General features: G+C 36.4%; 1 protein-coding gene across 1 annotated transcript; it reads left to right on the top strand.

Moving 5' to 3' along the window:
* Positions 4,850–5,316, top strand: LOC107641370. Its single transcript, XM_016344865.1, has 2 exons — positions 4,850–4,999; positions 5,077–5,316. The coding sequence occupies exons 1-2, from the start codon at positions 4,850–4,852 to the stop codon at positions 5,314–5,316; spliced, it is 390 nt and encodes a 129-aa protein (XP_016200351.1).

The following is an 11,853-nucleotide window of genomic DNA, read 5'->3' as shown; positions in this document are numbered from 1 at the left end:
AAAAATCAGGACTGAGTATGCAGAAATGGGCCTGATGGGGTTGTAGAAAAATATCTTGTGCCTCTGTTCCAGCAGCAGCAAGCACGAGAGAAGGCGTGCAACACTCCATTCTCCCAAATGGAACAGTGTATGTTTTACCAATTTGAAATGAGCAGTTCAATTAGAAGGGGCAACATGTATCTTATTCGCGGTATTCAATCTGATTAAATTAGGTTGGATAGAATTGTCAATCTGATTCGTAGTGGGTAGAATTTTCGTGCGGTTAGGTAGAATATGAGTTGGGCTTCAATTCTATCCTATCAATTCACACCCTATATATGTATATATACTTATATAAAAATATGTTTTAAGTGGATGTTGAACTAAAAAGCTCTCGTTAAATATAAAAAGTTTTTAACCACTAAGAAAAGATCATTTATTGATAATTTAATACGATTTTTTTTTTACATAAAAGTCAATTTTATTTTAAATTATCATCAAGTTATATAATAATATTGCATTTTTTTGGTAGCCAACGGGTTAAAAATGGGTAAGGTTAGAGTTGAAATATTCTCAACTCACAAGTAGAGTAGAGTTGAGTTTATATAAAAATTTCAACCCGCGAGTAAAGTTAGGATTAAATTTAAACCCTACCTACTCTACCCATTGCCACCTCTAAGTTCAATTGAGACAACATAAACACTTCATGTATCAATAGTTTGTGTCAGAAAGGTAATAGAGAGAGCAGTAGAGAAAATATTTGTGTGTATTCGAACTGTGTAGAATGATATAATATAAAAGGGTATTTATAGGTGTTAAGTGAATCGAAATAATAAAGATGTAATATTCTATAATAAATATTCAAATATGCTAAATAATGCTAATTGATCATAATTATACTCTAACATCCCCTCAAACTCAAGTGACAACTTAAGTTTGAAACTTATTTAAAACAACGAAATAAAAAAAATGCATAAACTGATAGAAAAGGTGCAGACGGAACTACATGAAGAAAGCGCAGACAGAACTGCCGGAAGGAAGCGCAGACGGAACTGCCACAAGAAAATGCAGATGGAACTGTTGGAAGGGAACGCAGATAAAACTGCCAAAAAGAAACGCAGATGGAATACCGGAAAGAAACGCAGATGGAACTATCGAAAAGAAACACAGACGGAACAGCCAAAAAAGAACGCAAACGGAATTGTCGGAAAAAAAACGCAGACGAAACTGCCGAAAAGGAACGTAGACAGAACTGCCACAAGAGTGGCCAACTATCGAAAAATTGCTGAAAAGATAACGAACTGTCAGAAAATTGTTGAAAATGACAAAGTGTGAAAAGATGGTAAACTATCGAAAGGTGATGAAAAACATATGATTTCTCTACGAGAAAGCATCAAAACATGGACAAAAGTGAAGGAAAAAAATGACACGAAAGAAATGTATGAAAAATACGGTGATTTTAGTAAAAGAAAAATAATCAATCATTCTCAAGGAGGATACCATGACTCTGATATCATGTTAGAAAAGTAAGAGAGAGAGAACATCAGAAAAAAATGGGTATATTTGAATTGTGTAGAATGATATAATATAAAAAGATATTTATAAATTCTAAGAAAATCGAAAAATAAAAAAACATAATATTCTATAATAAATATTCAAATATTTTGTATTTCTCATTATACCACTTCTCTTCAAAATTTAAATGAATAGAAAGGGATAATATAAACTCAGGTGCAGTTGACTTCATGTGAAGTTGATAGTTAAGAGTCGTTAAATAATTTAATAGGTTTGACTATATTATCATCTAACGACTCTCATCTATCAACATCACATGAAGTTAATTGCACCTTAATTTTCATCATATTCTAAATACATCTTCTCAAGCAAGAATTTCTATTTTAGAGTTTGCTTATTTTTTTATGCGCATACTTTTTTTTTTATTTGTCTTATACTATTTTTTTTTAATTTATCAAGAATCGAAATTCAGGTGACGATGAAAGAGTGAAGAGTGAATTCATGGTATATATATATATATATGACATCTCAACAAATGTTTAGAATGGAAAAAGTTAAGAACCAAGTACACTAATGAGTGAAAAGTACAGTGAACTGCAAAAACCAACAATAACTCAGTAACCCCCTTATCCCTACACACCCCACTTAACTAAGTCTCATTATATTCATTCGCTGTTTGATCATCAAAACAGGCACATGGTTATTACACCAACAATAAATTGAATTCGCAACATGTCGCGGTTCCTCTAAGCTCCACAAGATTTTATAATAAACCGACACAATAAAAATTAAAATTTTAGAAACAAATTAAATCAATAATTTCATGCATGCATCCGTCCTTCTCTCCCACCAACCATCTTATTACAATACATGCCTATTACGTAGTATAGCTCTTCTCCAAGTAAGAACAAATTATGTAAATTTATTTCTATGTATCTTCTTTGAGATCTTACTATACTATTTAAATATAACAATTGACCAATGATAAACATGGGTCCTGAGGATAATATGAATTACCACTTTACAAGAAATCCAAATTATTTAGTCTTCTGGACAAACAATGTTATATATGTATTAATAAATGAGAATCTGACATTATACTAACGACACGTACAATACAACAGTTATATTATCAAGTTACGAAATTGTCAAATTATGACATTAAAGAGCATATTATAAGGACAGTAAATACTTAATGAAATGGAGAAGGAGCTCGACAGGTAAATTTTGGTTTAAAATAATACCTAAAAAATATTACTCTTTTAAGTGTTGAAATGTCTTACAGATTATTCCCCAATCTAATTCTTTTTTTCACCAAAATTAGGATTTTCAATTTCTTTAACTCACCAGTTTGTGATCTCTATATCTAATATGAACACTTAGATAATTCACATTGCTAGATAATATAGTAGTATAATATACTAAAAAAAATATAAAGAGACAATGAATTTATGGTATAATGTGTATAATAAAAGTAAAAAAAAATTAAGATCAAATAATAATTAAGTTAATTATTTTTTAATAATTTCTAATTTTAAATTAAAAAAAAATAAGGATTTGTAATGAAAACAATTACGTATACCGCATAACTTCTCTCTCCGCATATGATGGGACTTCTTTAAGTACGTGCTTTTCGCCTAGTCTCTTTTCTTCTCGCCGGTGTCGCGCCACCAGCAACTTTAGTCGCCGCCACCCATAGCACCGACCGATGCCTCTCTGCACACCGCAAACGTCCGAGCAGCACCATCGCGCACAAAGAGTGATTCGCACAGTCCGCCAACGCTCCGGTCGTGCAGTCCCTTCCCCCAGCCGTCAGGTTTCACCGTCTCAACCTCTTCATCCGCGACATACAGGGAGTGGGGATGGTGCCACGTGTACGGTGATTTGGAGTTCGGTGGGTTGCCTATGGTGGATGTAGTGTATCTGATTAAAGATATCAAGAAGGCGAATGCTTTGTTTCATGGTGTTGCGGAGATTTTCGGCCAACTTGATTTTCTTGGATTTCGCTCCCTTACGTCTTCAAGGTATATACATTGAAAGACGAATTTAGATGTTGGATTTTCAATTCAATAAGTATATAGATGGTTATTTTAATTCTTAATTGGATGGTTATTTTGTTTGATTCAGTTTAACTATATACAATTAACAAATACTGGATAGTCATTTAACTAGATAATTAGATGATTATTTTAACAATTACGTGAATAGTTGTTTGATAGCCGGTAAAAGAGCTTCTAATTAACACCAGAGAGATGGAATGATAGATAAATATGGGATATCAGACGATTCAAGGAAAAGAGAAAATAGTATTTAGGTAAATTCTTTTGATAAATTAGGATTGGAATGACTAATTTTTTTTAAATAATTGTTTATATTTTTTTTTAATATTGAGCCAAATTTAAAATTTATTGTATACATTATTAAAATTTCAAATTGCCACTCTAATTATAGAGTAACGTAGTGATCCAAGTGATTTAATTGAAGATAACCAACAATTTAGGTCTGTATTAAATGCTGGCCTCTTTGAGTGTTCCGAATGACTTTTCTTTCTCCTTTTTCTAATCACAGGCCTCACTACCAAGGTATCTATCGATCATTAATTTAATAAAATCGATTAATTTTTTTCGTTACAAAAGTTATTTTTAAAGAGATAAGAGAAACACTTAATCATAAGATGTACTTCACTTCCACAAATAAACAAAAATTGAACTCCTAACCGTTCCTTAATAAAATAAAATAAAATTGAATTAATCACATAATATAATAATTAACCGAAGGAACAAGATTAAGTACATATACTATTTAACTATTTATCATATGTCTCACTTGTTATTACTTAAAACATCATTTGTGGACAAGATGAATTGTCTAGTAAACATCGCTTTTAATTCATAGGGCCAGTATAGTACAATTAACGATTTAGATTTATTTTACAATAAAACAAATCCAACAATAACGAGTTTTGCCAAGCCACACATCATATGGAGGAATATGTGGAAGCTTTTTCAATATATTTAATCTAAGGGATAAGTACGATTTTGGTCCCTGACGTTAGGGGTCAGAATCGAAATCGTCCATCTTGTATATTTGGATTTAATCTCATCCTTAAAGTCATATTTAAAATTAAAATCGTCCTTTATAACATTTTCAGACGAAAATGCCCTTGCGTCGTTATGAGGCAGTTATTACCACCGAAAACAATTATAAATATATATATATATGCATAGAAAATTAAAATGAATGGAAAACCTTAATAAGTATACATTGAATTGAAAGGAAGAAAGGGTAAAGCATCGTGGAAGCCACTGTTGCAGAGCAGAGATCACCGTGGAGGAGCTGCCAGAGGGAGAACGCCATGGCTGCACAAAGCTCAACCTCGTCTCATAGCAGAGCTTCGTCTCATGGTAGGCCGTTACTTTGTTCCCATGGTGAGAAGCCAGTGTTGCGAATCTCAGGGACCAAGGAGAACCCAGGTCGCAGATTTTGGGGTTGTGTCTACTTCGAGGTTTGTTTTGTTACTTTTCCTCTGAATTGGGTCTGCTGGGTGATGGAATGGTGGATGATGTTGGTGGGTATGTGCAGGTGCAAGAAGGCTGCAATTTCTTCCGTTGGGCAGATCCGGAGACAGAGGTGGAACAGTCAGAAGTTGCTAGAATAAGGAAGAAGCTTTCGATGATGAAATCAAGAACCAAAGCGGCAGAGTGGAAGGTGAAGGTCGTTGCAGTGTTAGGGTTTTTTGGGTGGGTGGGGTTTCTTTGTTTGTTGTTGCAGAGTTGGTCTAAAGCAACGCAACAGTGTGTAATTCCATTGAACCTGGTATGAAACATGTGTACACTTCTGGTGTTGTTATTGTTGGTGAATTGGGGTAGGGTTTATCTATTAGGGTGGTTCCTGATTGTGTTATGTTGAGTCTATTTCAAGATGTATATATGAATGTTTTGTAAGCATGGTTGGATAATGAAATGAGATTGAGGCCTTTTCTTGGCACAAACATGAGTTCAATTACTGATCAATAACATAACAGTGTCATGAGTTCGGTAAATGTCTGAATACATGATAAGCATAAGCATAGTGTTTGACATTAGCAGCATCTTAAAAGAAGCTTAACTCAAAATAAAGTAACCATCAAAAGGATTGGCTGGGAAGAAGCCAATAATTCAGTACAAGAGTTTGAGCAGAAACTTAACAAGAAAAACATAAGCAACAAAAAGTAAGCAACAAGTTCACACTATTTAACCAGAAGCTTAACACAAACTTAAAACAAAATAAACCAACATCCATGCTATATAACTATGACATATTGATGCTAAGTGTTGTCATTTTCCTAAAGCAATCCCCATTTTCTTGGAGGCAACTTTGCCATTAACTTCAATTTCCTGGGAGAAACATGAGGTCCTCCAGTAAGGCTGACAGAGAAGTGCCCAGTGGGTTGGCTTGAAGCTGTGGCAATGGATGGCTGAGATGCTGGAAGAGTTGTGGTGGTTGGCTGTGATGAGGATGCAGAAGGTGCTGAGGTTTTTGGGATTGCAGTTGTCTTGGGTGGTGGATCATGTTGGGCTGAAGATGTGGGCTTGGTGGTCCCCTTGGGCCTGCCTCTAGGCCTCTTTAGCTGTGCTACAGTGTTGGACTGGGCTGAAGTTAGTGGCTGTGTTGCTGAGGTAACTTTTCTCTTGACAGTGAGCTTAGGAGTGGGCTGTGTAGATGCAGTTTTCTTTCCTCCCTTAGCAGCAAGAGGGTTTGACTTGTTGCTGCCCCTGGATTGCTTGCCTTTGCTTACATCCTTGGAATTTTGGGCCTATGAAACAGATGCAGTTAATATAGATGAACATAAGGCTTAATGAAAAATCTGAGACAAGTAGTGTAAAACATTAATCAATATACCTCATTCTCAATAGGTTTAGGGCATCTGCTCTTATTATGTCCAACAACACCACATATGGAGCACCTTTGTTTCTCCCCCCCTCCTGGACAGATGAGTGCGGCTGCTCTGTTCTTCATCTCCAGCAGATTGTTTCCTTTTCTTGACTGGCCTGTGACTAGGCCTTCTGTATGGGGGAGGCATCACATCAGGATGTGGGGTTATCTCCCATAGATCAGGTCCATTCAATGGGTGAATAACTGCTTCATAGCACTTCAGGTATGTTTCTATCTTGTAGCAATCGGCCACATAAGGTTCCAAGCCAAATCCCTTGAACTTGATGCAGCTAATCGCATGGACACATGGTATACTACTCAACTGCCACCTTCTACATGAGCACTCAAAGGATCCTAAGTCAACAGTAAACTTATCTAACCCACTCACAACCTCATATTTCTGAGCTGCAGACCAATATGGCCGCCATTCTCCGGCAGATCTAGACCTCCTCTCCAACTTGATTCTAATCCTAGGTAAGATTGTCCCTGCATATTTCTGAGCCAGATCCCTATTCTCTGCCCACCTAGTCATTAGTTTAACCCTGATATCCTCTAACATTGTAAGTATAGGTTTCTCTCTAGCATCAACTATGGCAGCATTAAAGCTTTCAGACATATTGTTTACCAGTGTATCTACTTTAGAATTATAGGTAAACCTAGATCTAGACCAATACTTAGGAGGGATAGCATTTAGGTACCTATATGCTTCCTGATTAACAGCTTTCAGTTCAGCCATGTTCCTCTCCCAGTCCCTCCAGTGAGTTGCCTTACCACACCTCCACATTAGTTGCTTCAATTGTAACCCTGGGAACCGTTTTCTGAAATTGCTGTACAGGTGCCTCACACAGAATCGATTCTCCACACCTGGTATAACTTCATCGTATGCTGGCAACAAACCCTGCAAGCAGAAAATGGAGGATGATATAATTAGTAAAATATTTACATGCAGTGATACAGAACTTCAATGAACATAAGTCAATGTGGTAATAGTTTCTTACTTTCTGTTGGTCAGACATGAAAGTAGTTTTTCCCATTTTCTCAATACCAATGTCAGATGCCAGATGATGTAGGAACCAACTCCATGAGTCCTTCGTCTCGGCCTCTACAACCGCATATGCAAGGGGTAGCATCTGGTCGTTTGGATCCCAACCAATGGCAGTGAGCAAGTGTCCCCCCTGGGGTGTCTTCAGAAAACAGCCGTCCAAACCAATGAAGCTCCTACAATGGCTGAAGCTCTGCTTGCATGCTTTCAAGCATATATAGATTCTCTGAAAGATACAGTGGCTGCTCATGGATAAGGATTCTGCTGCATTAACTTGTTCAGGGAACCTCTGCACCTGTATGCGAACGGATGACCCTGGATTTGCCCGCATCACCTCATGTGCATAGTCATATATCCTCTTATACTACTCTCGGAAGGTTCCCTGGATTTCATCCAGGGCAATCTGCTTGGTCCTCGTTGCCATTGACTTGGTGACAGTCAAGTTCCACTTCTTTTGAGCCTTTGACACTAACTCCCTAATCTTCACCTTCGGATTTGAACTGACCTTCTTCTTGAATGCCTTGCCAAGCCATCTCGAGTGCATAATCCCCACCCTGTGTGCCTGTGTACAAGTGTGACTCAGATTCATGCTGCGAAGATGCCAAGTATCCTCTTCTTTCATTTTCGCTGCATATACCCAAAACGGACACTCGCCAGTACAAACTGCCCTAACCCTCTGCAGATCACATTTCCTAAATGTGATCGCCCTAGCTGACTGCACGGCATATGCAGTCACAGTGTCCTTGAACTCTTCTCTGGATGCATACAATGTGCACACTTCCTACTTGTATTGGCTCATGTCTTTTTGAGGCTTGTGAACTGGATAACTCTGCCCCTGGTTCTCTGAATCTGAGACATCACCTCCAACCTCATGGTCATTCTCTAATTCATCACTCCTTGCTACATCCTCGTCTCCAAAGTTATCAGTTGCGACACCCTTCATTTTTCCTGCCCTACCTTTTTTATTCGCCACATTAACATCTTGAAATCTACTAACATCAGGATCAAGCTCATCTTCACTGTTCGTAAAGTTTGAATCATCTTCAGTCTCCTCCTCTTCCTCAGATGGTTTATACTCTGAATCAACGCTGTCACTATCATTATAGTTACCCATATCAGCTTCTAGATTAACATCATCACCACCCTCATTATTCTCTGCCCCAGAGATATCAGCAGCTGCTTCAGCATGTTTTGAATCAGGATGTTCTCCTCCATACAAAACCATCTGTTGTCCCTCATCATCCATCCTATGATCCCCCCCAACATCAATGTAGCCAGACGCAGGAAACACGTCTTCCTCCTCAACCTTGTGCACTACATACAAGTCAACATAATCTCTTAACTCAGCTATTTTGCACATAGCAATGGAATCTGCATCAGTTTTAAACAACTTCAAATGTTTCTCCAAGTCTTCGTGTGTAGGATCCTTGAACCACAACGAAGGGATGTTCTCCTGCACATAACCAAACTGCCTTAACTCTGCATAGGCTTCAAATACGGACCACCGATCACCATCAATCTCTTCTATCACTGTTGTTTCTCCCCCCACATACTCTAACGACCCATTCCGATAGATAAAAAACCCCCCATGGTAGACTTTCAGTTTAAAGTACACCATTGTCCTCTACAACAACCTACAGTGCCATATCACAGAAAAAGAAGAAAAATTAAAAAATAAATCGCACTGTGATGTTTATCCCTAATCTCAGTAAACAGTGAAACATACCTGAATGCCTATGCACGACCCTGCCTTCCAGTGAACCAGACTCGCCTTCGATCTTCAGTCCAAGAACACCGTCTCTCCTTTCATATTCTTACTTAGGGCACAGTGCAACTACATTGGTGAAGTGAAATATTCTGATGGGTTTTGTTGTTTACGTTGAGGGTTTGGAAGCATATGAAGGGGTGAAGTGTTTCGCGCGTAACACTTCAAGGATAGAAGGGTACTATGGTCATTTAGAAAAAATTTACACTGTAAAGGACGATTTTAATTTTAAATATGACTTTAAGGATGAGATTAAATCCAAATATACAAGAGGGACGATTTCGATTCTGACCCCTAACGTCAAGGACCAAAATCGTACTTATCCCTTAATCTAACGTGTGCTTTAAAATTACAAAAATGTTAAATACACAAAAAAAAAATATCAAATTAATTACTTTATATTTATATAAATATATATTATTTAACCTATTTTACAATAATACTAAAGAAACAAAAAATAATTAATTTGAACCGTTTAAATATATTTTATTTAATATTTATTTATTATAGTGTATATTAAATAAAATTAAAAATAATAAATTTTAATAATTTTTTATGAATATTTTTTGTTTCTTATCGATATAATTAATTATCTTTGTAACTTTCACGTCAAGTTAAAACTCCATTATGGAACTTATTTGGCTTATTTATTGTAGGGTGGGACTGCCCTAAGTTAAAAGTTGAATTTAGTTATTTAGGTACTGTGTACCCTACAAGGAAGTGTTACAATAATTCGTGTACATTTTGATACTATTTATTAACATCTAGCTAGCGACCTTTAATAAGAAAATAAAGGTAAGTCTCAAGTATTTATTGCTTTTAAGCTACATGAAAAATTGATGGAAAAGTTGAATGGCGTTAACATCATTTTAAACCCTTCCTACATCAAATTACATGGTATATATTACTCTTAGCACTCGTTACTATTTTACTTACGGGGGCAATGCTAGGTAGACAAAAAAAATAGTAAGAATTTGTTTTATTTAGCATTAATTAATTATCGCAACAATTAATAAATACTAAATAAGACAAATTATGACTGTTTTTTGCTAATTTTCTTTGGTTACCTTACTTAATGTGGACACTATCCAAGTAAAATTTAACATCTCATGCATATAACTATGGATAGAGTGCTATTGATATGTCACATATTACCCTTTATGCTATATATATATAATTGATGAGTTTGGAAAACTCTAAATTAAATTGATGATGATCAAATATTATTAACAGCAAAATTATTAATCTAATCTATATATGTTAATTAAATTAATTTTGCTGTGCAGGGTTTACATGGGCTGAAAAATAATCCTGGTGCAAGCCCAATCACATTCAACCTTTGGTTTTGATAATATATGTTGAATATGGCTGAATTGTTTTTTACGTTACTTGGGCCAACTTAATCAAATTGAAAAAGCTTTCCTATGTGTTTTATGCATGATCCAAAAATTTATCAGGAAAGCAAATGTTACCAATTGGGCCAGATTAAATTTAGATGCTACCAAGCCCAATATTATTTTTGATGAATGTTTCCAAGCTTAGTCCGAAACCAAGTTAAAAGGAAAGCAAGTTGGCTCCATGCTTTCAACAGATTCCATTTCTTTATTAGGGATGGATTTCAAAACTTAATTGCTAGCATTGGAAACATGAGAGAGAATTTGACATTGATTTGATTGAAGGCATCATTGCTACACGCCACACTAAGGGAAGTAAAAGCAAGTTATTTTCAATTAATTTGTTTAAACCACTTTGAATTGCTTTTCTTCAGATTCTCTTTTCTCTCTCATTCTTTCTTCTTCTTCGGTCATTATCCAGGAAGTAATGGAAGCTATGTTCAGCTACCAAAAGAAAGAAGGAGCTGCATGCATCAAGACCATCAAGCTAATGATGGCAAGAAAACATACTAAAATAAAAATGAGCTGTGGCTGAGATTGTCACCAAATATGGATAGATTTGGTGAGATAATCTTGGGTTCTTCATGCTCAAAAAGGAAGAAGAAGATTTCGGCCAGCAAGGTGAGATTCTTGGAGGCATGGCTTGTCTTTGATTCTGCTCAACCACCACAGGAAGTAGCTAGAGTGGCAAAGTGATGGTAGAGGCAGAGATTGAAGCAGATGAATTTATCATCATCATGAAGCATCAAGGGCCAGAAATCCATCTTGGAGAGCAAGCCAAGGATGGAGAGCTCGGATTGATGAAGAGTGATGACCAAGGAAGGACTAGAGGTAATTGCATGTTGGTTACTGCATGGTTATCTCTTCTCTCTCTGTGTGGCCGAACTGGTTTCTTGAAGGAAGAAGAAGTTGGCTTGGGTTTTTGGCTTCAAGTGTGGAGGCTTCTCTCTTCTATAAAAAGGGGGAACAGCCACTGGTTGGAGCAAGGAGTTAGAAGTAAGCAGTGAGAGTGCAAGGCACAGGATTCTCAGAGCTACCTAAGCTTACAGATTTTCTTCTCCTTCAATGTATTATGTTTTGTATTTTTCTGTTTAATTGTGTCATGTCTTGAGTCTCATGGAAAAAGACAAACAGTGAGGTTTGTATGAAAAAGCCATAGAGCGGAAAAAGGCAGTGAGTGCAAAATTAAAAGAAAAAGCCATAGATGTCTTAGAGTTCCTTTGTTCATCTATGTTGTGTTTCAT

This window comes from Arachis ipaensis, chromosome B05 (genome assembly GCF_000816755.2).
Source record: "Arachis ipaensis cultivar K30076 chromosome B05, Araip1.1, whole genome shotgun sequence".
Classification (NCBI taxonomy): domain Eukaryota; kingdom Viridiplantae; phylum Streptophyta; class Magnoliopsida; order Fabales; family Fabaceae; genus Arachis; species Arachis ipaensis.
Note: the sequence above shows the minus strand (reverse complement) of the source record. Positions and strands in the feature narration are given on the sequence as shown.

Coding starts and splice junctions, on each gene's coding strand:
- LOC107641370 (XM_016344865.1), top strand. CDS start 4,850: ATGGCTGCACAAAGCTCAACCTCGTCTCATAGCAGAGCTTCGTCTCAT. Junction 5,000..5,076: donor GGGGTTGTGTCTACTTCGAG/GTTTGTTTTGTT, acceptor GGGTATGTGCAG/GTGCAAGAAGGCTGCAATTT.